Source organism: Pterocles gutturalis, unplaced genomic scaffold (assembly GCF_000699245.1).
Source record: "Pterocles gutturalis isolate BGI_N339 unplaced genomic scaffold, ASM69924v1 scaffold10725, whole genome shotgun sequence".
NCBI lineage: Eukaryota > Metazoa > Chordata > Aves > Pterocliformes > Pteroclidae > Pterocles > Pterocles gutturalis.
Genome location: NW_010140907.1, coordinates 32,042 through 59,771, shown reverse-complemented (window position 1 = coordinate 59,771; position 27,730 = coordinate 32,042). Strand labels below are relative to the sequence as shown.

At 37.8% G+C, this 27,730-nt stretch overlaps 1 protein-coding gene across 1 annotated transcript; it reads left to right on the top strand.

Annotated features, from left to right (window-relative positions):
* Positions 1-103: 103 nt before the first annotated feature.
* TPO (thyroid peroxidase) lies at positions 104-27,275 on the top strand (the record flags this gene model as incomplete). The annotated part of the gene is made up of 9 exons (XM_010083845.1): positions 104-233; positions 2,882-3,088; positions 10,470-10,985; positions 16,498-16,756; positions 17,262-17,432; positions 18,958-19,195; positions 23,027-23,235; positions 23,751-23,921; positions 27,115-27,275. Coding segments are annotated over 9 exons (2,062 nt in total), but the record flags the coding sequence as incomplete, so codon positions are not given.
* Positions 27,276-27,730: the final 455 nt, after the last annotated feature.

The following is a 27,730-nucleotide window of genomic DNA, read 5'->3' as shown; positions in this document are numbered from 1 at the left end:
TACACAAATATTTTATATTCAGAATGTATTCAGAGATCAAGGGTTTTTTTGGTTTTGCTGCTGTTATTTTTGGCTTTGGGGGTTTTGTTTTTTCTTTTCCCAGGGAACATCCTAGATGGGGAGCATCCAACACGGCCTTGGCCAGGTGGCTTCCACCAGCCTATGAAGATGGACTCAGCCAGCCCCGAGGATGGGATCCCAGCATCCGATACAATGGAGTCCAGCTACCCTTGGTTAGAAAGTGCACGGCAAGATCACCTGAAACACTTACACTGGGTTGTAACCATACCTGTCACCAGAGACCTCTATTTGCATCAGCAAATCAAATAGCAAAAGAAGCTCTTGCACTCTGGCTAGGAGCTGCTAGATTTCCTACGGCATAAGTTCAGTTAGCCAGATAGTGAGTGGTGCCCTGCCCTGCGCTGCAGTAAGCCCAAGGAGCTGTGCAGGGGGCCACCTACTGCCTGGGGGGTAGCTCTGACGAAAAGGACGGTAGTGGAGAGCAGGCAGGGCATCAGCCAGCCCCCTGCCCAGCTTGCAGCAGGCGCAGGGCAGCCAGCAGACCCAGGGTGATGATTGCTCAGCCTAGAGAAAAGGCAGCACAGGGTGGACCTAATCACAGCCCTCCCATGCTGAAAAGGCCGTCACAGAGACAAGAGAGGTCTTCACCTGGATGCACGCTGACGCGGCAGGAGGCAATGGTCACAAGTTGCTCCAGGGGAAATTTTGTCTTGTTACAAGAAAAAAAAAAATTGTTGCAAGAACAATTAAATGTTGGAATAGGCTGGCTAGACAACTGCTGGAGAACCCCTCATGGGAAATACCCAAGACATGGCTCTGAATAAGCTAATCCCTGCTTTCAGGAGAAAGCCACACTATGTGGTTTCCAGAGTTTCCTTCCAGCCTAGACTTTCCAGTGATTTTACGATCCTTTGTTTCAATTGTGGTGCCTTTCTTCAGGGAAGGAGGAGGGAGAAAACAGGGTTGAGTGTTAACTAAATAAATATAAAACACATAGACGTGCTAGCATACGTATGTGTGTATGCATGTATACCATTTCTCCTAGGTCAGCGTACCTTAACTATACAAGTATTACTGTCAAATCATAACTTCATTTTTTAGCTAGCCCAGGTTACGGGGAAGGCATTGGAATATTTATGGATTTTAACAGCTCATATGCTTAGAAAATAGCAGAGCTGCTATGAAGGAGGTTTGAACAAAAAATATTTGCATAGAGGACTGGGGTAAAATTCCCAAGTGCAGTGTACAAGGCTTTGGGCTGGATTTACTATTTCTGGTTTGTCATCATTTCTTTGATACCTGACTTTTAATGGACTCAAAGTCTTGTTATTTTAACCACCATATATTTAATAAGGATGAGCAAAAGAATTTAGTGTTAATGTCACTTGCAACACATGTTATTAATTAAATACCATTGTCTCTTATCTGCACAATTTAGCATTTAAAGATGAAAACCTGACATTTACACAGGTAAATTTCCAGTAGACGGTACAAACTGCTTTTTTCTAGGTTCATTAGGGTACATGCTTGTGAAGTAATACACACTAAAACAAAACTACATGACTGCACTGAATCATATCTGACTGTCAGCAGGGTTCTCTGCTTTATTTTGAGGTAAGACAGAATAAAACTAGTGCCATGGACGTTTTTCCTCATTGACATAATTGGATTTTTTGTACTTTTAGCTATCCAACTATATCCTTTAAAAAGCAACATGCAAATAATGTGAAGGTGAGAGATAGATGTGAGGATTACTATAAAGCAATATTGAAACACAGCGTAGCTCTGCAAGTTAACAGTGATAAGAAAATCTTACCAACAGCAAGAAAAAAAAGTTTCTGTTTTGTGGCCACCAAAGCTATTAAAATACTGATATAAAGACTTGCATTCCTGATGAGCTCTGTGTATCTCTGCTCTTGACTATTTCAGTATAAAGGCTGATGTTCCTAACAAGTCCCGTGTTGCCTCTTGTCCTTACCAACTCCATTTAACTGCACCTTCCTTATATTTTCATTATATGGCCCTTATATTTATTAGACTCTGTGACCCTTCTTTACCTGCTGTCCTTTCAATTGCTTGACTTCTATGGTAACTGTTGTATACCAGAGAATATTTTGCAGCATGAGAGAGGAATCTGTGAATAATAGCACTACCCTAATCATATAAACTGGCTGCTGATTTTGCTCTGATGATTTTGTTTGGTTATTAGCATAGGCTGGACATGTAGCATAGATGTCTCCTTGTGTTCCCCCTCAGAGCATCTGTATCTCTACGGAGCTTTCATAGAAGTGCCTCAGAAATATGTTTTGGCTTCTCCCTGCCTGTGAAAATGAAGCAGAGCTTTCAGCTACCATGTATTTGCAACCTAGGTTGTCTCCTGGGCTGCGTAAACTTCTCCATTTGTGTATGGAACAGCCCAGAGTCTCTGTGTATCCATGGTGACTTGAGGTTGTGCAGAATCTTCTTGTTAAAGGAGCAGAAAACAGAATAGAAAGAAAACTTTTAGACAGTCTAAAAGAAATGTGTGGTTTTCAAAATTCTCTGGAAAGAAACAGATTGAAGATACACTGCTCATTTGGCAAACGTACAGAAAAACTCAGCTGAAACATCTTTGAATCTGCTTGTGGCACTGGTATCTCAGCTCCTGAAGAGAAATAAGAGTCTGTCAGAGGTTGAGGATTTTGATGTTGAGGTTTTGTTTTTGTTCTAAGCAAACCATTAAAAGTCCTCCACAGCACAAAGTATTCTAAGGAAAAAAAAAGTTACCTTTTATCACTGTCCCCCTGTTTTTTTAGTGTTTCATCATTTTATGATACATAAATGTTGCTTGGTACTCAAGGTAAATTAGTTCTCTTCCCAGGTTCGCGAAGTGACAAGAAAAATTATTCACACTTCTAATGAGGCTGTTACCGAAGACAACATATATTCTGATATTATTATGGTGTGGGGACAGTACATAGACCACGACATAGCATTCACACCCCAGAGCACAAGTAGAACCACCTTCCTCACTGGAATGGAGTGCCAGATGACATGTGAGAAACAAAATCCGTGTTTTCCAATAAAGGTAAGGGTCTAAATTTTTTTTCAAGATAAATTGCAGACTCTAAACAGGTGAGTAAAGTAAAGCACATTAGTGATACACATACACTGAACTGTAGTCGACCGGAGGAGTTCTTTGTAGTCAGCGCGAGGGGCTCTTTGCAGTCAGCGCGTGAAGTTCTTGGGTACCACCCAGACGAGCCAATTATGATGAAAGTGTAAGCCATTTATTGTGTGTTGCACACATGCTTTTATACAGAGTTCGTTCAGATTTGGCAGCTACTGATTGGATACAATAATTCAAAATTCTTAATAACAAAATCACTATTGGCTACTTTCAATCCTGAGAACGTAACCTTCGAAGCTATGTCAACACAACCTCTAAAATAACAGCTGTGCTAATAAATTTCTCTCAGTTTCTCCTTATCTTTCTCACGTCCTGTATAATTGGATGCCTCTGCACATCTGGTTGCTTTCCTTCTTTCCCAGGATCCTTTATCAGCCTTATAATTACGAAGCCTAAAGTTAGTATCATAGCCAAAATTCTACTTCAGTACAAAGCGCCCCTACATGAACTAATTATAAAGGAAATTGATAGATCATCCAAAAATATTACAGCAAACAGTGACAGAAAAATTGAAACCCAATGCAACTATTAAATGAAACAAGTGGATATTTCAATTGTTTCGTAAAGATAACAAACCATAGCTAAGGTACTTAAGGTACTAAATTTTTTCTGCCTCTCAGGTTTATGGTGTAGAGAAACCTTACTAGTCTCCTCCCAATGTTATTGTTCTCATGCTTCAAGGTTTTGAGTTCCATTGGGGAAAATAGGGAAGTAGTCATAAATAATTCTGCTTTTAAATTGCCAGCCAGATGAAGTGAAATGATTTTAACTTTACTCAGTGAAAGCAAAGAGATTTCCAGCAGCTAATGCAAACTTTTGAAGAGAGCTATCTTTTCAACATATGTATAAAATGATCTTCAGGGAGTTGCTGAAACTTACGTACATCACCTCTTTGCTTTGAGTAGATGTAAAACATGAATTCAAAGCTTGTTAGAGGGTTAGAAGAAACATAAATTGGTATAAATACAGGATCCTGTATTCTTGCCTGATTAATTTAAAAGTATAGTCATTCTTTCACTCAAAATTAAGTAGCAAAGCTGAACCACTTTTTTGTTTCTCAAAGCACAGCCTGTGCATCTCATGCTACAGGAGAGCCCCACGCCCATTACAGCTCTTGGACTGATGCCCCCATCTCTATCCAGAGAAACCTATATTAGTTTCCTTAGAATTGGAGCTTGATTACTGACCAGCTTTTCTATGCACTGAAGCCAATGGAGGGAATAAGTTCCATCAGAATAGAAAACTCTTTTTCTTTCAGCAAACCATACTTGGTAACTGTGCCACAGTTTCCCTTTGCCTTAAGTGCCTAATTCCTCTTCCATTAAACATAAAGGAAAATATTCCACTAAATGTAATGGGAACCGAGTCATGTCCTATGTTGAAAGATGGCTCATCTTCCATTTGGTGAGAGAAACTAAAACACAGGGAAGGCCAAGTGAAAGTAATGACTGCCTGCAATGTTAGCACACACAGGTAAATGTAGTCTGTCTCGCCCAGGAGATATGCACTTCTGAAAGTCTGCAGGCATAGCTTGAGAGCATTCAGAAAGAACACAGACTTCTTAAAGAATCACATTCTCAGGACTCTGAGTGACTGGCTGAGCTGGCTTAGCAACAACAGCCATAATTGCAATGAGTTTTCCATAGTTTTGACAAAAATCTCTACTTTACTATGTCTCAAATTTCCATCTGGGGCAAGAAATTATTTATTCTGTTTATGCTGTTAAGTAATAGCCTTAGAAATGTTCCCATTCCCAAAGTCTTATCAGGAGGGGTTGGGGCAGAAGTCCAGTCCCTCACAAGCAGTGCTTCACAGGATGTGATGGAGGTGGAGTGTGTCACCAACATATGACACAATGTGGCTGTGTGTTGAATCCCATTTTTAAAAAGTCAGTTTGCTGTAGATATAAAACTGCAAAAGTCTTCAAAAGTTCATGTTTTGTGTTTATCACATATTCTTTGAAATAGCACAATTAACATTTATCTTTAAGCACTAGAACTCCACATTTTCTATTACTAAATAGATCTTTAAATTGAGAAGAGACTCATACTGTTACCCATAATTTGAATCAAATGTAGATCACAGGGACCATGGAAGTCTAGTCACTGAACCCTGACCAGTTCAAGCCTAGAAATCCCATCTGCTTAAAAAAGAGGCAATTTAAGGGATCTTCAAAAGAGGACTCCAAGGCTAACATTATTCACATGGTAGCAGCATTACAGTGCAGAGTTAAAAAAGCTGCACAGATTACCATGGCATGGACCCACAAGTGCCTCCTTCAGTGCTTTAAACAATATTTTGGATTTCTGTCTTGGAGCTGTAAAGAGGTTAATCACAGAGTATGTTTCAAGGATGCTCCTGAAGGCGAGTTATGTGTATGTATACTAAATCTGGCACTGAATGTAGCCTAGGAGCTGCTCCTGCTCAGCAGTGTAGCCTAGCAGGGGCACGGGGTCAAGGTATACCCATGGCTACCGCAGGGAGTTAGTGCCTGGTACTCAGAATGGCCGTGGCAGGACGACATGTAAAGAATTTCAGAAAAAACCCTGTAAGTGTTAGATAGGTTTCCCAACTTGTCGATTCATTACATGATCACAGTCCTGTGAATTTTTCAGCTCCATTTTCTTATTATTCTGTTGTTCACAGCTTAGAGGGACAGATATGAAGATGGTTGTTCTTTTGCTTTTTATTATATGTCTATTTTTTCTTGAATTCTTAATTAAAACCAATCTTCACCTATTAAATATTTGTACAACTTCCACAGTGCATTTTATATGTTCATTTTGTATATGAAGATACTGTCGCTGGTTTCCAAAGACAGTGAAATCAATAGCATATTATCCAACCATGTAAACATAGAGGCTGCAGTTTGCACTCTTGCTGTGTTCCGAGAACAGCAGCACCCAAGGGAGAATCCACCCACGGAAAAGGACAACCGTGCTTACAGCTGCACACCCTCTCTGGGGGTTTCACCAGGGAGAAGCAGCTCCTGACTGTGCAGGTTAGGGAAACTGTCTGTAAAATGTTCTGAGTCAGTGCAATTTAATGAAGGACTAAAAGCTGCGGTAGTGCATTATTCATAGCAAGTGCAGGTAAATGATTTATAGGTTATCAGGAACTATTACAATTTTCAGTTCTGGACATTTTCATAATAAAGGCTATAGAATTTCACCCAGTGATTCTTACATTGAGCCTGTAGCTTGTGGTAGAGCCTCAACATTCTTTTTCTGTGTCTTTTCAGAATTCCATAATGTGAAGAAAAAAAGAAAAAAGAGAGAAAAAATCACTAGCTTTAGTTACACTTCTTTTACAGCAGCCTGACACATGGAACAGGGTTGCAGAGATAACCTGTCATTCTTCAGATGGTTATTTCAGGTTAGAGCTGAGACATAATGAGCATTAGAAAGATTTTCATAGGAGAGACACTGACTTTATTCAGTATTAATTACATTGCTGAATATAAGCTAGATATGGCACGTTCACATAACAAGACACAATCCTGAAAAGCTTTCAGACAGTTCAGATACAAAAAGGTGTAAAAGAAACAGATCCACAGAAAAGTGATGTGATTTGCAAAAGGTGACATGTAACATGACAGGTTACTGCCTCAGCTACAAATGGATCAGTCGGTGTGTGCTCAACAACCAACAAAGTGAATCCCTGCCTTTTCCTTCTCTGTTTCAGAGGTAGCAGCTCACTGTCAGATGGGGTCATTGACTCTCCTCCGAGTTTCTTGTCCACAAACAAACAAACATTCATGATTTCCTTATTGGCAAACTTGCATAGACCATAAGCTAGGTTTTCTTTTAACTCTATAGCAAAAATCTTTTTAGAAGGTCATTTCACACAGAACAAGTTCATAATAAGATAGATTTTTCTTTAGCTGAAATAACAGACATTGTGGCACACTGAAACAATTAGTGCCTTTTATTTTCCTAGACATTAAAGAATTTCACCATAAAGAGGTTTGACCATACATATATAATAACAGTTTAAGGCAACATGCAACTCTACTAGGAAAACTACTGTGACCAGAGAGGGTTTTGTCGGATTTATTTTCCTCTAGAAATTATGCAAGGCAAATAAAATATTCTTACGAATATTATTCATTAGTTTTGGAAAAAAATGTGACTCTCTACCCATTTCAGCAGAAAAGGTTCTTTTTTTTTCCTCAGATTATTTTTTATATCATTTGAATAATAACGTTAATAAACCTCTCATTTGCACATTCAGCTGCTGGCTGCACACTACTTATCCCATGAAAAGGGAAAGGACTTCATTATGCAGTTCTGCCAGTCCCTTAATGTTCATTACTGCTGTTTTTCTCCACTGGGGCACAGAACGGTTTGAACTGAAATCGCAGAGGCAGTTAACTAAAGATTATTCAGTATGAACTTCATTCACTGTTGATCTGTTTCGTTGTGAGCCTTGCTGTTTAACAACTTAAAGGTGTCTCATACATATATTTTTTTTTCCCCAGTTACACCTGAATTCTTCCAGGTGTTCCTGATAACTAGAAGCAGGAGGCACTCAAACATGTACAATGCCCTCAAGTTCAGGTATTTGTAGTATGAGATGAACTGCCTGCTTACAATACCAGCTGAAGGGAAAAAGAAACCACACAAATAGGAAGAAACTTAGTAACAGAGACAAATACTAAGTAGAAAACACAAGGCAGAGAAATTACTGATTTCAACAATCAGTGAGAGAAAGAAAAGGAAAAGAAATAATTACGTATTTCCTTAAAAAGTAACCTACTTTTATTTCCTAAAACCTAGGTAGTGAAGAAATATTGGTAGAATTTTTTTACCAAACGAAACATGAAAAACAAATGCAACCCTTTCTTAACTTAAATGCTTCATTGGTATCAATATCTACTGACATGGGTTCTCAGTATGTCCTGGGCTAAGCTGAGACAGAGTTACCTTTCTTCATAATAGCTATCAAGAGGCTGTGTTTTGGATTTGTGCTCAGAAGAAAGCTGATAAAAAGTTATGTTTAAGCACTGACAAGGTCTTTCAGCTTCTCTGGCTGAAGCTGGGAGGGAGCACGGCCCCAGTTACTAGCCCAGGATTTGATCTTAGGTTCGGGATTGAGACCCAGAGTGGCCAATAACCTATTCCATAACATACACATCATGCCTGGTATATAGGTGAGGACCCTCCGGAAGTTCATCATTTTTTGGTTCCAGATCTCTTTTGCTCTGGGTCGTCTCGCTCCAGATGGTCGCTCTCCCAAGGCCTTTCCTCCCCCACACCCCAGCCAGCTCTCAGTCTGGGACGCTCGGACTGTTATCTCCGTTCCGTGAGTGCGGTTTCAGGACTCTCCCTGCTCCGGGATCGTTAGCCGGGAACAGGCTGAGCCTTGGTCATCAGGTGGGGGGGGCAGTATCACTGATTATCACTCATTTGTATATTTGTATCTAGTATTATTTTCAATATTATTGTAGTTTAGTTATTAAATTGTTCTTATCTCAACCCACGAGTCCTTTTTTCCTTTTACCCCTTTAATTCTCTCCCCTATCCTAGGGTGGGTGGGGGAGTTGCATGAGTGGGTGTGTGGCCAAGAGCAAAGCCATCACACAGTAGTAAGAAAATTTTACTTCGTATAATAAATGAGGAAACAATATTATTATATGAAGCTCTTGAATTCCATTGCAAAGTTGCCTTGTTACTTTTACCCCCAATTTAATGACTATTCTATCTTCACAGATTGATCTCTATATTATTAGAAGGATGAAGAAGAAATTACATCATTTTGTATAACATCTGCAGTATTGACTGTCTTCTGACAAAGAGTTTTCAAAAATTAAAAGCAAGCAGATAGAATACAAATAAGAAGGGTTAGCTCAGTTGTCTGTACAGAACATTTATTTTCTCTTGGTCAAATTTTTGAAGATTTTTTTTTTTTTCTGGTATATTTCTAACAGCTTTAGTAAGTGTTATCTGTACCTACTTCATGTTGATCAACTGATAAGAAAACCCTAGATTTATATTCCCTGAAACTCATACTCTGTGATTGTTATAACATTTTTAATTGATTTTAATCTATTTTAAACTCTTGGAACTGACAGATTCTTATGGCTCATTGTTGGTGCACAATGCAGTACTGTTAGAATTTGGAAATAATGTGCTTTTCAGAAAAAAGAGCTTGTAAAGCCAAATATGCCTTAGATAACACAGAGATTTTAGGAATTTTGAAACATGGCAGGTTTTGTTTTAAGTGATGAACTCCATTCTTTGAATAGTCTTGATGGTCTGAGATTTTTTCTTCAATATCAAACAATGTGAATAAACTCTTTCTCCCTCTTTCTTTGTCTTCTCCTCCAACATCTCTGCTACCTTCAGCCAGCACATCTGTTAAGTTATTCACATATAGTTTTCAGTGCTCTCTTGTGATAAAACTTCTAGCTGTCTGATTTGGGCTGTATTCTCTCCTAATACTCTTACCCGTACCCCAAGATCTCATTTGATAATTCCCATGTGTCTCTCTCATGCCCTTTGCCTATATTTGGAATAGCTGACTGAGTGGCAGGCTGTTTCAGACTGTATCCGTGCTGACTATCACACGAATACTGGATCACCATTTGACCTCAGTCTCTTGACTGTGTGTGTGTCAAACTGATAAAGGACTGGGAAGTTTTTCATTTGGCAAAGGCTATGTGCAACCTTTCCTTTTTATAAAGATAGTGAGAAGTTAATACTTGTAAGACACCTGTTGCTGTAAAATAATGTGGGAGACGATTTTGAGGGACTGGCAGAAAGCAGAGTGAATAGTTATATATCCCTTTTTTAGTCAGGAAACTGGATTAGAATTAAGTATGGAAACAAAACTTTAACAGCATGCTGCTGCAGACATTGAAACTCTTAATTACATTTTTAGGTGTATGTGTAAACCTATTGTTTCATTTGGTGTTCAGTAGAACATAATTTGACTAGATGTTCACATCTTCACTGTGATACCTTTAATAATGAATTTTGATTGTGAAGCCAGGCTAATTTAGGTGTAGATCTGGCCAAAAGCGGCTACATCGGTGGCTTGCTCTTATGGCAGATTAAAGGGTTTGGGGTTTATTTCTGCCTTTGCTTAAAAAGGGTTGAATCATCTCTGTTTAAATCTGAAGGAAAACAATCTCTAGAGGTTTAGAATTTGTCAGTCCACTAGATGAGATCCGAACAACTGAAAATTGAGACAGAAGATGGATTTACACAAGCCTTGAATTCAACATCCACAGCTGTTATCTTCACCTCAGAAAATACCTAGGTTTTTTTTAATGCAGGTGACCCCCAATGGCACATTATCTGGAGGGAAGGATTGCCTGCCCTTCTACCGCTCATCTCCTGCATGTGGCACTGGTGATCACAGTATTCTCTTTGGAAATCTATCAGCGCTAAGTCCAAGACAACAGATCAACGGCTTAACTTCTTTCCTTGATGCTTCTACTGTCTATGGCAGTACCCCTGCCATTGAAAACAAACTGAGGAATCTAACAAGCAAAGAAGGCCTTCTTAGAGTTAACATTAAATATTACGATAACCATCGGGAATACCTGCCTTTTACAGACCGGATCCCTTCACCTTGTGCACAAGACTTGAACACAAGTGAAGGTGAGAGGATTGAATGCTTTATGGCTGGGGACAGCCGATCCAGTGAGGTCACATCTCTGGCAGCTATGCACACCCTGTGGCTGAGAGAGCACAACCGCCTGGCCAGGGCGCTCAAAAACATCAACCGCCACTGGAGCCCTGAGGCAGTCTACCAAGAAGCACGAAAAATTGTCGGCGCTCTGCATCAGGTTGGCTGCTTATTTGTTTATCTACACCTTGTAGTGAATATCTTAAAACAGAATTGATCACAAAACTTCAAATATGTTTCTGTGAGTGGCTTTTGAGATCATGTTATCTTTCCTTTGCCACCTATTTCTGCACTTCAAATCTCAACGTTTAAAGCTTGTTCCGTTTTTCACTTTCCTGATTGTAATGTCCTGGTCCCTCTGATTTTCATGGCATTTTCTACTCTGCTACATATTTCTGAAGGCTTCTCAGATGTCTATTTTGTCTCTTGAAGAGGGCTTTTTGAATGCATTTCTTTATAGGGATATTTTGGTAAAGGAAACAGTTAAAAAATAATGTCTCAATTTACATAGTGTTCAAAATGCTTACTTTCTCATAGGTATTATGTAAATTAAGAAATTCCCTGTGTAAAAATGCCTGTGAAGTTCTCAATGAAGCATTAATGCATAAACTTCAAGGGCTACTCTCGAAAGGGCATAGCAGGAGAAATAAGTATGGGAAAATATAAAAGAGTTCTAAGAATGTTCATATTAAACCTAAGAATAAGAAAATCTATTTCTACGCAGCATTTTTCTTTTTTGTTCTTTTTTTTTTTTATTTGTTTTTGCCTTCTGAAATAGCCATGGAGGCTTTAACTTCTTTTTTTTCCTCACAGTTCTGGTATTCAATGTGGACACATGAGGACACACACACAGAGCAGGCCACACCAACCGGCACACACCAAAAGCAGCACCTTTGCTGGCACTCACACGACCATGAATGGCACAGATGGCCTGACCCTGTTCTCTTGCTCAGGGTTCAAGCCCATTAGTGCAGTACGTGCAGAGGCAAAGTGTATCTCCTGGACAATGGCTGGCCCCAGAGCTGGTCTGGCTCCTGGTGCCTGGACCCAAAAGTCCCTCAGGATCAGGATCCCACTCACTCTCTTTGCTCCTCCAAGCCTTACCAGGGCCCTTGTGTCTGTGGAAGTTCACCTTTAATCAGACAACCTAAGACACAGTGGTTCAGTCTGTCCACTATAATCCATAATACTGGATGAGCACATCAGGACCAAAATAAACTGAAGGCTAGTGGACTTTCCTACATTTTCTGATTCTTACAAACAGGTTCTTTTAGTACCAAAGTAGACTTTTTTAAGATAAATTGGGGAAGGAGGATGGAAAATGTCACTATTCTGATAAAACACTTTTCCTTTCTTCTGCTGCAATTTTTAGTCATCAGAATATGCAGAATGTTTCCTTTAAGAAACTACCTGCATTCTCTGATGTGTTGTTGTTTGCACTCGAAGCCAGATAACTTCAGAAAAGTGACATACTTCCTTTCATTTTATCTAGTCAGTCCTTTTGAAAAGTTTGGCTTTTATATTTTTTTTTGCTTATTTTAACCATGTCAGCTCCTCTGCTATAAATGTGCTGTTTGCATTAAAATAATGGCATTGACAAGTCAGAATCCTTGTTAATACTTGTTAGAACAAAAGTGCAAATCCATAAGCAGTCCTCTGCATGTTCATACATTTCTGATTTGTATCCACTAACATTATGGCCTGAAAGAAAACACTTTGTGTGAGGCAATACACTGCATGAATCTGGGCTACTCATTATCTCTGCCGGTATCACAGACTAATGAGATTTGCCTATGGCTCATTAGAAATGTGTTTGAGTTATATCTAGCTGGTATAGAGATATTCATTCATGAGAGATAATTGGAGTATCTCTGTTAATGTGGTATGCTAACCAGCACACTAATGACAGCTCTAGTTGAAGTTACCTTCAGATTTCCACTTTAAAATTTTGTTTCAGGTTCTAAAATTCTCTCTTTTTTGAGATTAATGTGTTCAAGCATAATTTTTGCCTGTGGGTGTGTAATAATAGAGAATTAAACAAAAAGCCTTCCCTTCTTTCTAGAATAAGGAGAAAGAAGAATCTTTCTCTCTAGACCATACTTTTCCTCATGGATGCTTTTTTGGAACCATAAATATCTCTAGTGACAAGCATTTAATAATAGAAACTTGGCAAAGTTACCAAACATAACAATTGCCTGTTGATATCCTGGACAAAATAGGGTTTTTTTGGTTGCATTGCAGACGTGTTTCACTGATAGGCAGTATTTTTTATAAGCTACAACATCAGTTAACTCTTCCCTTGTATTTTTACGGGAATGACACATGGTTAACTCTAAAGTATTAACACTGCAGTATACAATGGTAAAAATACATATCCAAATTTACTTAATATTCTGTGTAAAAAGACATTTTTTTTTCGTTGTTATTTACTAACTGAAATGAAACTATCTGCTTGCTTTGCTTATTCCTGTTTTGACCTGAGAAAACAAGATGAGGAAAATTAGGATTCCTTCTTTTAAGCTGTTTGAAAGAAAATAGTTTAAATTTATTTTCCTTTAAACAAAAAGCGTAGACAAAACAGGAAAAAATGCTCAATTATGCAACTGCTACAGTCTTTACTATTTCATACATACATGGTTTGCAGGATGAAATTGGGTGTACACATGTTGTTCCTTCCAGAGACTTTTCCCTGACATGCGATTTCGGATGATGTGGCACTAGTCAGAGTGAAGCAGGAGCTTTGCAGATCAATCTGAATCAAATCCTCTTTGATCTATTACAGTATCAGAGAACTATCTCTGAATTAATGGTGTTACTTTTAACATGAACAAAAAAATCTCAAAAATAATCTATATTTATGCAACCTATTTCCAAATATCTAATGTATGGCTGACTTCTACTGGAGATGGCCCAGCCTGGAGGCAAACCCAGTGAGGATGCTCTCTGAATTCGTAAGGACACTTGGGAACCTCTGCTGTAATTCTGCCTTCTGAATGAGAGGGATATTCCCTTTCACACTAACAGCCTGGAGTATTATTGTGTTTGCAGGACAGGATTCAGATACTTTTCTATGCACATTGCACATGGGATTCATGATATTGATGTAAAATCTGTACAAAGCCATTTCTGACAGTCTCATAATCACTCAGATTCTGTTTCTGTCTGCATACTTAGCAAATGTTTGGTTGAATTGCTAGGTAATCACAAATTTATTTTCTCTGATATGACTAAATGAATAACATTTAAATACTCTTGGTTGCTCTGTTACTATCTGGTCATATAGACTATTAAATTCATTTAAACATTGAGTGTATAGGTTTCCATTTAAAAGACAGTGCCCATTTGTTATAATTTTTCACTGAATTATACCATTGAAAAAATGACTGCATTGAGAGAGTATAAATATTTACATTATTGGTTAAAATTAATTTCTTTATGAGGCTTCTACAGAGCTCAAAGTTGATTTTATAAGGTGCTGAAAGTATCCTATAAGGAGCTTGGATTACCATTAATCTCACAAATGTCACAAATGCTTGAGACTATCCAGTATCTTGCAGGTTCAGACTCATATCCACATAAATCCCTTATGGTGCTGCAAACACCTGAAAGTTAACTTATTATTCATAAATAGACTCAAAGTAAATAATAAATGGTAGAGCAGTTCGTCATACTTGTTTGCAATTTCTTTTCCATATACTCTCTTTCTGGCTCTGATATTATTGATGTATTTTTAGACAAGCACATTCTTTTGTTTCCACAGGGGAACCTCAGTGGTTGAAGGAACACTGTATTGAAAGAAAATATTATGCTCACTTATGCCAAATATGAAAGGAAAAAAAACTTTCAAATAATTCTCTCAGAGCAGGGAGTGCATGCAAAAGAATTTTAAGAAGGATAATTTTGATGTTTGTCATCTGTTTACAGCTTCTTTAAGACTTATACATGTGTCAGTTATGAGAACTTGTAGCAAGCCTCTTCTTGACTTCATGAAGACAAATTCAGGCAAATTACATTCAGAGATCACACAAATACTGGATGCTACTTCAGATGTTGTTCTCTGTTAAACTCCAGATTCTTTCTGGCAGTATCATCTGCTGTGTTAGTAACATTTACTTGTCCTGTATTGTCTAAAAACCACCTCTCCTTGATGGAGACTCATTTAGTCATTGGAAGCTTCCATCAAGCAGATGCTTCTCCTAGCTCAAGACAGGCATAAGACCCCTTTTTACCCTTAGCCTTTTAATTTTCACGTATTGAAATGACAACCCCTCTTCCCACAGCAAGGAAAAAAGAAATTACAGTCTTGCCTCTGGAGCAAACAAAATCTGAATTGCCCTTTCCTTCAGGGCATCTGGCCTTTATGAGCAGCTTAGCTTGTGATTTCATTTACAATGACCCAAAGAATTGCAGTCGTATCAGGATGTTTCTGTCCATGGCTAACCTAGTCCTATTAAAGTCTTTCCTTTTAAAAACTAAGTCTAAAATTAGAACTGTTGTCTTGCAAAACCTTTGTGAATGTAGCAAAAGGTTAACCTCTCAAACAACAGTGTCATATCTAGCAATTATTTTATTTTCTTCATATGCTGTGTTAAAGGAACTGTAAAAGGAATTCTAACCTATTGTCTTTCAAATATTTTGTTCACTGCATGACCTAACCTGAAAACATAACAAGCTTGTTATCTCTGCCTTCTGAGAAAAGTGAGGAAATTCTGCAGAGGTTTGCTTGTCTCTGAGCCGTGCCTAAAATAAAGATACAAGTTTTTCATAAGGTCATTTTATGCCAACTAGCTTTTCAATATGCACTATATCAAGTTAAAAGTACATTTGCTGTGTATTTTATTGTACACTATATTGAATCTATAAGGTATTTTAGTGAGTTCATTATGCTTCGTATTCATCCCATTATGCTTTATTGAGTGCAGTGTAACCTTTAACCTATAACACACTTTCATTTTATGTGGTACATTAGATCATTTTCCCCCTTTTTTTCCTCATGATTACTCATATGCTTTTTTCATGCAACTGTAATACTATTGCATTATAAAAGCATTCAACAGAAGGTGTTCACGAGCATTTTCATTTTTGAAGTATGTTTTTTAGGAATTTATGAATTGGCTCAAGTTTAGCATAAAGTGTCTACCAACTGATTCTGGGCACCGGTATTTTAAAGACTGGTCATTTCAAATATTTAGTAAAGAGGATTTGTGTCACAAATATATGTCTGAAAATAGAATGTGTTCATATCAACAACCATTCTTGAAAGATTTTGTAGTAATTCATGCTTTCATTGCCATTTTTAAGGACATTATAATTTACATCACTACAATCAAGGTTTTAAATCTCAGCACACCTCCTGTGAGCTGGATTACTCCCATGAATTATTAGTGAGCAACACTGGTAATCTCTGTTTAGGAGGCTTTGGTCTCACATTTATGGTAGAAGCTAACAGGGGTCTGACCACTGTACTGAGCTGTGCCACTGATTCGCTCAGATCATTTGTCTCCTTACAGCAAATACAAGACCAATATTGTTCACCAGCTAATACTGCTCTTAGTCATGCCAAATTCTTGGGCATACATGAGTGAAGAAAAAGGCAGTTAGCACCCAGGAATCATTACTATTCATTTATAAAAAAGGTTGAATGATACATGTTTCTTTTTCTTTTCTTTCAGATTATTACTTTGAGAGATTACATTCCTAAAATCATTGGTCCAGATGCTTTTAATCTGTATATTGGCCTTTATACAGGTTATGATCCCACAATGAATCCTACAGTTTCTAATGTATTTTCAACAGCTGCTTTTCGTTTTGGTCATGCAACAATCCAACCAATAGTAAGGCGATTGAATGCACAGTATTTAGATGATCCAGAACTCCCAAACCTTAATTTGCATGAAGTTTTCTTTAGTCCTTGGAGGCTGATTAAAGAAGGTATGGTTTCATTTAAACTGTTTGGTTTTTTTTCCGGAACATTGTCACTTTTTTCAAAGCTACTTACCTTGAATTAGGAATAGGAACATTTATTTAATTACATCACTGATTTAAGTTGTTCAATGCGTTTCAGAACACTAACATGAACTGGAATGATTATTCTAAGTTAAATAGTTGTCTGAATCAGACAAAAGTTACTTACCAGATTAAACCACACTGGTAGATTGATAATAGACTGATAATTGATGATGAAGATATTTCATATCTTTTTTTGTGGATGAATGTATTATCAGGTTGCAAGTTTTCTTACACCTGAAGAAGAAGATGGAGCCTTTTCATAGCACTATTACTTCTATTTCAACCTGAAGGAGATTTTGCATGTGTTTGAATGTCAAAGTCTATATGGTCAATGTTTAATAAATACAGAATCATACATGGATTCACGTTTATTAAGTTATAATGGTTTATATATGTGCTTTAAATTATGTTGTTTTTGCGTTTAAAGGAGGCTTGGATCCTTTACTAAGGGGTCTTCTAGCACATTCAGCAAAACTGCAGGTGCAAGATCAGCTGCTGAATGAGGAGTTAACAGAAAAACTGTTTGTATTGTCCAATAACGGTTCACTTGATTTAGCATCGCTAAATTTACAACGTGGCCGTGATCACGGACTCCCAGGTCTATTGATTTTTCTTGAATTTTCTTCCAACTGGTAACTGAACTATAACTACTTATATTTGGGATATAATCATAAGCTTTTAAATAACTTTAGTAATCAGAAAAGTAATTTAAGTCACTTTTAAAATGTAAGTTGCTGATATTTTTAACTTTGATGGAAACAAAATATTCCACAACATTTGAAATTAAAATAATCTCTTAAGTCTGGAATCTATAAGGGCAATACTAGTGAGTGGATCTGTGTGTGCTCGGTATAGGTACCTGAGCTTCGTTCCTGTTGGAACCAGCTCCAGAGGAGTGGAGATTCTGCCTGCAGCAGCTACTTGCCATTGGCCAGCTGCCCCCAGCCTCTGGGAGAGGTTAACATAGACACAACCTCATTTGCTCTACTGACCATAGAATGTGTTGAGATGTCTCCAGGAGTAGTGTAGATGGCTTAGTTAGGTGTACACCTCATTTTGAGAAATATTACACATTTGTGCCTGTTTTTTGCACTAGATTTCTTACTCCAGTCAGCCCAGGGTAAGACTGAAGAAGCATTAGCCCATCAGGCCATGAGTGTACCAGCTTAGAGGAAGACTGATGGAGCTTAGTTCAATTTGATTGCATCAGCTGGTAAAAAATGCAGTAGCTTCCCAGTTCTGTGTAAAAACCTCTTATAAGCGTGCCACAGCTTCTGAAAGCAGAGGAAGCAATCCTCAGCATGGCAGACGAGGCCTTTTTATTTTTATTTTCTAAAACTGTGCCCTGATCCACTGCCTGAGCAGAGTACTTGTCTGCATGACTAAGGAACAAACATGGTTGTGCTTCTGTGCTCTCAGCCCCACATCCTACCCCTGGAGGTACGACTGATTGTCAAACAGCATTATGGCCCTGGGTGACAAGCCTCTCCATTTCTTCTGTGCAACTCCGCAGCTAGGAATACACAAGCCATTGGCCCTAGACAATAGAAATGAAGCCTGGCTCTGGCTCAGAGTTTAAAGCTCTCAGCTACCCAAGGGTAGAAATGGAGGTTTGATCTCCCGGACCAGAAGTTAAAGTTTTGTTGAGAGGTGGGGCAGTTTAATTCCAATGATGTCAAAGAATGTAAAAGAAATCTATTTTCCAGAGAGCAGGAAAAGTGCCCTAGGACACTCTCCTTAGTAAAGTGCTTTAGTTACCAACTTTATTCAGGTTACTTCTTGCCCACTCTTCATCTAACTCCTGTATTCTTAATTTGGAGATGTCAAGACACAGTGCATGTTCCTATTATCTATCATCATGTTTTCATTGCTTAAGCATGGGAGAATTGTTTTAAAGCTTTGTTTTCCTTCACAAAAGTGATGTAGCAATTACGTATCCTGTACTTTCAGATCCTGCTATCATTTCCCTGACCAATTTAACCAATAATAACAGACCTATTTTTAGACATAACTGTCTATGACTATGATTAAGGTTGTCAGAATCCAGAGCTTATAAATTTACTAATTCCATGTATCATACTTAACAGTCAAGTCTAATCATCCTTTTAACATGATATTTACAGGTTATAATGACTGGCGAGAATTCTGTGGCTTACCAAGACTGGAAACGCACACTGACCTGAATACTGTAATAACCAATCACAATGTCACTAAAAAAATAATGGAATTGTACCATAATCCTAGCAATATTGATGTTTGGCTTGGTGGTCTGGTGGAAGACTTTCTTCCAGGTGCTAGAACCGGTCCCCTGTTTGCATGTATAATTGGAAAGCAAATGAAAGCACTAAGGGATGGTGATCGGTGAGTTTATTCATGCTGTTGAATCATTTGTGTAAAAAAGCAGAAACAAGGGAGATTTTACAGTGTGTGAGGATAATTCCCAGAACACAAGACAACATGGCACTTAAATATGCTGTAAACAAATTATTCCTTACCACTTTCACATTTTTATCTTACCTCCTTCAGGTCTTTTGGGTGAGCTTTTGCATATTATTCTTTGATCTATATATACTCTCAATTCTAGATGACATGGAGATTGTTTCCATAGTACTGAGATGTCCAACTTCACAATCCTGGTGGAAATGCGAGGTGCCACCAGCAGTTAATTGTGGCAGGGGCAGCTAACTTCTGTGTGGATGGATGTAGTACTGTGCAGGCTTTAGCTATCTGGTCCCTGAGGGCTGCACTGGGCTCAGGGACTGGAAGAATTTAAACATTTTCCATGGCAACCATAGCAAAGTCAGAAGGGATAGGCAGAGAGCTGTAATTCAGGCTTCCTGGAGGGGATAATAAAAACACCATGTACCTGGTCTTATATAAACTGGGACTGCAGAGTGTTCCCAGAATTGCCTCATTGGACACAGCATAGGATGTCCCTTTACCCAACCCTGCACAACCACCACGAGGATCTTGTGCCAGTAAAACCCCCCACACCAGGAAGACAGGAGAAATGCAGCTTCGGGTCACAAAGGGTTGCAAGATGCAGTTTATAAGAAACAATTATAAAACCAACCTTTTTTTTCATTTCCGTCAGGTACTTGTGGGAGTAATTTTGAATCTCATGAGAAGACTAATTTTAAACTGCTCACACCATGTTAGCAGTGGTGTTTTAAGTACATCTGATCCTTACGTTCACCTTTAAGCTCCTCTCATAAGTCACTGTTGTGGAAAGAAACCATTATGTAAATAAGCATCCGAGGCAGAATTTAAATCTGAACTTTAAAAAATGTTAATTAATTAGCTCACAGGAAAAAGCAATGTTAATCATAAAGGTGGTATCTTATTAGCATAAACTGTATAGACAACAAACATTCCACTCAGTTGTGTTAAAAATGTGGTTGAAAGTCCTCTGAATCATACAGGCATACTTGACCCTATCTGGGGAAGGATAAACTATGGAGGTTGTTCCAGCCTTCTTTCCATTATTCAGTGCCTTACAATGCTACTTATTATTCAGTGTCTTATGATATTACTAGCATTAATTAAACTTAATCATAATTTAATATGTTAACTCCAAACTGAGAAAAAGAGTGTTCTGGTAAGGAAAGAACTCCCCAAGATCCTGCCACAAAGTTTGTGTCAGATAACTTTAATGTGAAATGGTATTCTGTCATTGATACTAAAGGAACTAAGAGAAGTTAAAAGTATATAACAACATATTATAGTTGTCACACTCTAAGAATGGAAAAGTCTAACATTCATTGCAATGCCTTGTCAGATACAGTATTGGGTATTATCTGTATCTGCACCAGTAATGCCACATACATGCGTACTAGATGCCCTAATTGACATGTCTGTAAGTAGGGATATCAAAACATCTCTTCTGACGTACTCGTTTAGGTTCAGAAATCAAGAGTAAGTGGAATTTTTGACTGGCTGAACTCCATTTTGATAGCCTTAAAATCTTTTGTCAGTAATCTGACACAACATGAAGGGATTTCTTTTTCCAATATACTAAACTCAGGCATTGTCTTAACCTCAGCCAAATCACCTGAAACAATTTTTTTCTGTTCCATGAGACCTGACCTTTTTTTCTTCTCCTCCTACTCTGAATCTTTTTGTGATCTCAGGATTTGCAGTAGTTGGGGAAAAAATTCAGAAGCTGTCTTTGTCTTTCTTTGTGTAAAGGGGTTTATGCCTCTTTTTTTTCTTCTTTTTTGTTTTTCTTCCTTTTTTTAATTCTAACTCTGTAAAATTCATCTGTAAAATTTTGGTCACCTGATGCAGATCAATTGGAGCAACGTTTATTAGAGTAAACACTTGTCTGTTGGGTAGATTAAAAAACAGTTTTCTGCTCAAGCCTTCTTGGCAGCATAGATAAAACTGAATTCTGTGGTGAAAGTAAAATATGTTTTAATGTACATGAAGGGGGAAATGACTGGTGTAGGAAAGCTGAATGGAGCAAAGTCTTTGATGGCTTTGATTGTGGGAAGGGGCCTGGAAATGATCAGTGAGGTTTCAGGATGCTCTGAGAAGTCTGGGGACAGTGTGCAAGTGAGGGGTAGAAGAGGAGGAGGTGAGGAGGAAGAGATCTTTTTTCTCTGTCCAGCCACTCCATCTCTCCTGCATTTCTTGTCACAGTGTTGCTGAGGTGTGGGACATCCACTCCATCCCTGGTCCTGTAGATTGCCTCCTGCTCCAATATAGATGAAGTGGGACAGGTTTCTTCCCAAACTGTCCTGCTGTAGGTAGCTATTGGCCTACAAATAAAGCTGGTTTTCCAAAATCTCACGTGCGCTTACCTTACTTAACTGGTACGCTCCTGTGGGCAGCAGGATCCAGTTTGTCCCGAAAAGCCTTCTCCAGGGCACACTAGCAGCCCTCGTTACCCAGAACAGGACTATCAGATGTCTAATTTGCATGATACCATTTCAGGCGACTCATAAAAAGCCTAACACACTGTACACATGCCAGGCTTGCACAGGGTCCACAGTCAACATTGCTGTTCCCTTCTGATCAGAAAAATGTCAACACAAAAACCACAGACTTTTCTAGGAATCCCAGCCTTTCTCCCCCAGTTTTATCGACGCCCAAGTCCTTTGTTAAACCTGAGGTCAACATGTACAGTGCGATCACATCCGTACCCTGCTGCTAATGGTCCTAGCTCATGTTACCAAAAATCCTGCCTACAATTTGAGAAGATCCTAATTGGCCTGGGTACCACAGGGAACTATCTTAGCAGTTCAACCGTGCTTAACACTATTTAACGTACTAATGCAGATGTGCTATCAAATTCTCCAGAAATATTTTTGTGCCGTTCATGACAAGTCTTTATGTACAAAATGTTTACCTTTTCTTTTTCCCCCCGTGTTTTCTTTCCCTTTCTTGTTGTCTTTAGACACATACTTATGTGTGTATGCACACATATATATTATATATAATATATATCATGTAACAAATACACCTTTGTAACACCATCTGATTCTTGTGTTCCGGCACAGCACTCCTGATCTGACAAAGTGGAAAAAGCAGCTCCTCTCTGTTCCAGCCAGTCCTCTTAGCTTACCTTTTCGTATGATCAAAAGCACAATGGCTGTCTTACAATTTTCTACTATAATTATTCTGCATATCTACAGTTTTCTTAGCAAATGAAGAACTCCACATTAAACAGAGGAGCATTCAGCAATACCTGTTTTCATAGCAACAGTAATGGCAAGCAGAATTCAAAAACTATAGTATGGGGAAATCTATTATGGCTACTCATGTAATTCACCTGTAATTTATGCTTAAAACAATTTATGAGTGCAGAGTGAATGCTGGTGTGCATAAGATTAAGCATCTAGTTCAAACAAATTCATTCCAGGTTTTTCTCTAGGAATTGTAACTTTTTTTGTGGCCCTGTATCATCAATGAAAAGCAATTCTCCAAATGTGAATAATTAATAGGTTTAAGCAGCTGACTTTAATACATCATCTGAGTTGACCAGTACATCAGACTCACACTAGCCTTTTCATGACTTTCAAGCTGGGTATGTAAATCTGCAGATCATGGTGTTTACTTTTATTATTGTTGTATCCACCTACGTTTTGCTGTAATTCTTATTTTTGGTATTTTACGTAGGGTACTGTGAAAGTAGGAATTATCAGCTCTTTGAATTTGTTCTTTTCAAAACATTTCTATCAATCTTTCCAGATTTTGGTGGGAAAATGATAATGTTTTCACAGAAGCTCAAAAGCATGAACTCAAAAAACATTCATTATCCCGCGTGATTTGTGACAACACAGGAATTTCTGAAGTGCCAGTAGATGCCTTTCAACTTGGGAAATTTCCACAGGATTTTAAACATTGTGACAATATACCTGGGATGAATTTAGAAGCTTGGCAAGAATTCTATCAGGAAGGTAAACTGATAATTACTAATCTTTTCTAACGGGAAGGGAGAATAGTTAGTAGTTAGAGCACCGACCGTGGTTGTGGCAGGTCTTGAGTTACTGGCCTGATGCAGATCTTTAATATTTCTGCCACTTAGAAATGGGATCTAAGTCTTTCTCTCTTTCTTTCTCAACTTCTTCTGTAAAAAAGATGGTGTTTGCCAACTTCCCTCTGATAACATGAATGGCTTGTGAGATATCCAGACATTATGGCAATTGGGGCAGGAGTTCTCAGACAGACAGAAAATATTAACTAAGAGCTAAGAGTTAGAAGATAACACTGATTTTACAAGGATTATAAATCAAATCTGAGGTATTCCATGTAAATTCTTGTCTAGAAATGAACAATTAAATCTGGATCACCTTAGAACATGTGAGTAATTTCATTGAAATTAACGTATAGCAGTGATGGAGAAAAATGTTCATTTTTGAAGGTAAGGTGGTAAATTTTTTAAAAGCTTGTCATGTTGTCTTTTTATTTGTAGAAGAAATGTGTGGAACACCAAAGAGTGTGGAAAATGGTGATTTTGTATACTGTTCAGAATTTGGAAAATCTACAGTGACTTATTCATGTCAATATGGATTTCAGTTACAAGGAGAAGAGCAATTAACCTGCACAAGTAAAGGATGGAACTTTGAGGCTCCCATTTGTATAGGTTTTTTTTTTTTTTTTTTTTTTTTTTTTTCTGTTGGGACAATAACATGATAATGTGAAATTCTCTTTGCTCCAGAATTGCTGTCTTAATCTCTATCCATCCTGATTCAGCAATCAAGTTGATGGTAGGAAAAGGTCACTAAAAGTTACTTAATTAAGCAAAAATTGAGTCTCTTAAAAAACAGTAGGAAAAAAACAGCAAATCAGAATTATACATTGCTTCCTCCTACATTCAACATAACAGTGAGATAGGCAGTTGTCATTTTCCTAACATTGTTTCAAGGGGTGTTCTAGATACAAAATGAATTCATCACCGGTAGTAGTTCATGTATCATCCTTGTAAGTTAAGCAAAAGTAACAAAGAAAAAAAATACTGTGCAGTGAATAAAAGAAACTAAGCAAATTAATTATCACTTCAGTTCCAACCTCCCTCTCACAAGTAGCTGTGGAAAGATTTGCCAGAAGTGAATTACTTGTCCAGGTACAAAAGTAGAGCAGGTGAAAAATCAGTAAAAAGATACTGTCTTTTGCCATTTCATGCACATTTTCAGGGGAATATTTTTCTGTTATTTTAATTGGTCTTTTATCTTCTCTTTTCCTTTTGCCTTATTTTTGCTGTTGAATAGAATAGCATAGGAAAAAAGAGAACATGGCAAATATTTCATTACAAGACCTTCACTCTTCACAGCTGTGCAGGATGAATTCTCTCTGTTCACATTTCAAATGTGTGTGTTTATAACAGTGTGTGTATACATACGTGTGTATTTATATATGTACATATAGAGTCAATCTGTTCAGCTTTATAAGAACATGGGAGAAAATCAAACCTGAAAAGGCCATATTTAGGAATATATTATGGATGATGGTAAATTAATTTGAATGCAAGTGCTGCAGCTGATCCACAGTAAAGACTGCTTATCAGTATTTCTGTGACAGAAGAGCAGAAAGCTATTCATTCTAATTGTATACCTGGTATGCAAAAAAGTCAAATGAAATTTGCAGCTCTTTCCTTTATTCAAATCCTATTTATCCACTGAATTCCACCCACATAAATACCATACAAAGAAATAAAGCTGTTAAATGAATTACAATAAAATCTTTTCAATAGATTAATGTTCTGGCAGCAAGCTGAATAAATAAGTTGTATGAATGAATCATTTCTTGTCCTAGTTTCTTTTAATGTGTTCAGTAATGTAAAGGAAAGACTGTATATCTGATATAGGAAAACAAGCTGCTGCATATATTAAATAAGCAATGCCTTTATTAAAAGAAAACCATCAAAACCCACTTATGCAGATGCTATTTGAGTTTTACAGTAGAAAACACTTTGTTCCATGCATGTCTGTGCAATGTGTTCCCATCCTTTTAAATGTTCACCAAATTAGGAATAAGTCAAGCAATATGATGAGGGGGATAGAGCTTAGCATTTCTGCAGATGGTTTCAAAATTATATGCTACTCTGGAAAGACAGAGTGGCCTGCTGGCAAAAGCATAGGAATCTGAGAACTGTTAATTCCCTCTTACTAACTTTGGCTTTGACAGAAATCATTTCTATTGATTGAGGAAGTAATTTAGTGCTAGGCTATGCTACCTTCCTTTATATTAAGTGTTATCTTACTCTTGATAGATAACTCTGTTTGCTTTAATAAAGTACTGCCCTCTTTGAGTAGCAGGGTAGTCTGGCAAGATCTGACATGCACCATTCAGTGATGGAAAAAAGAGTTAGCTAGATAACAGATAGCATGACTATGGATCTACAAAAGCTGAAATGGAACATGTGAATTACAGTGCAGGCAAAGCCTGTGCAGGTTATCTTCCCCGACTGGTGATGAAGCCAGTAGGAGTTAACCCAAAATATAGTCTTGAAGGGAGTAGCACTTATTCAAGAATCTTCAACCTGGACAGAAGATTATTTTCCTGCTTCAAAGAGGTGTTATGGAAGTTACTGTTTCTTAAGGGTTCTGAAGTTTAAGATTATTCCTTGCATGATTAGTCTTTTGACTGTCTCAGTTGATGGATAGCTTTGGACACAGCTACAGTTTTGTATAAAAATTTAAGAGAGGATCAAGCTTGATCCTATTTCCAATGACAAAATTCCCTAACTTGTCTGAGTGACAGTGCTAAACTAAGTCAGTAAATCACTCCTCCAGGGACAGTTTCTAGCACTGATCAAAGAGAGCTACTTAGCCTGAAGTAGCAGATTGTAGTAGGGAAGGGAAGGAAAGGAATATAAGCAAAAAGAGAAGACACTGAAGGCTCAGCTGGTTGTCCACTTATGGACTCTCAGTGCTTCCCAGGACCATGGGTCAGAGACACTGAACAAGCTGTCAGTATTGGGTCTGGCTGAGATCAATGGGCAGCTATCTAAAACAGTGATGGATGCCTATCTTTATGCAATTGAATCCAGTCCTGAAAGTAAATATTGCACAGAAAGAAGATGCAGAAATATGGAAAAGATACCATTCTTTCCATCACTGAGTACTTTCTTTCCTGCACTCCACACTGTCTCCCATTTCATCACGTAATCACAATGTGAGAGTGAAAGGTCATGAATGGCCTCAGGAACAGTATGTTTACGTAGATTTTCCAACAGATACTTGTTCATCTGATCATCATTCTGTCAGGATATTGTAATTTCCCAGAATTTATATAGCATCTAGAAACAACCATCTTTGCAGTGATATCAGAGATCACTGTTATAAATTTTGTAACCAAAGCTAACCTGAATTTTCGGCTCCTCAAAATCATGTGTAGAAGTATATAGAACAGTGTCAGTGTTATTATTTTCACTATCTCTGTAGAGCATAGTATGTAAAAAGTGTATAGAGGAACTTGAAGTCTTAGGACATAAACACATGCAAGAAGAGCTATTAAGTTTGCAGTTTGCATTTTTGAAAATTCAGCTAATTGCTATTTGTAGCTTTTGGCGAATTACCAAAACAACATTTTATTTTTGTGTTATTTCCAGCTTAAAAACAACCAAAAAAAAAAAAAACCCAAATCAAAACAAAACAAAAATACCCCAACTTTGTGCTTTGAACAGTAACAATGAGGATCTTTGGCAGAGTCTATGTGTCATTGAAAGTATACAATACCTTTCATTTATGAATATTTGTAGAAGGTGTGTATGAGAAGGTAGTAATCCCTCTCTGTAAATTATAATAATTATTGTTCAGTGTGTATTCATTTTGCAGACATCAATGAATGTGAAAATGAAATTAATCCACCATGCTCTCCTTCTGCTAAATGCATTAACACCAAAGGCAGCTACAAATGTCTCCATACTGATCCTTACAAGCTGGCAGAAAATGGAAGAACATGCATTGGTAATACTTGTGAAACTACTGTCCATTAAAACTCTCTGTTCTGTTTTACAATGCTGTAAAAATCATAAAATTGAGATTTATTGAAGAGATGTTAACTTACGTAAAAAACATCTACACAGTCATGGGTATAAAAATGTAGTCAGATTCTGTAAAGTAAATTAATAAATAATACAGAAACAGAGGTAAGCTTTTCGTTTTCCATTCCTACTGTATACAAACTACTAAGTATTCCTAACAGTGTATATGAAGGGGGGGATCAAATCTGTCACAGTTTCTCTTAGTTAGTATCTAAACTCGTCATCTGAATCTTAATGAAGATCCATTTATTACATTCCAAAACTGTTAACCCTTTTAGCGCTGGCATAATTGACATATCTTCTTGGTTTTCAGCTTTTCAGCATACGTGGAAGCTGTATTGTGTCTTAAGGTTTAGGTGGGGGAGTATGAGTGTAGTTGCCCACTGATGCTTAGCAATACGTGTTCT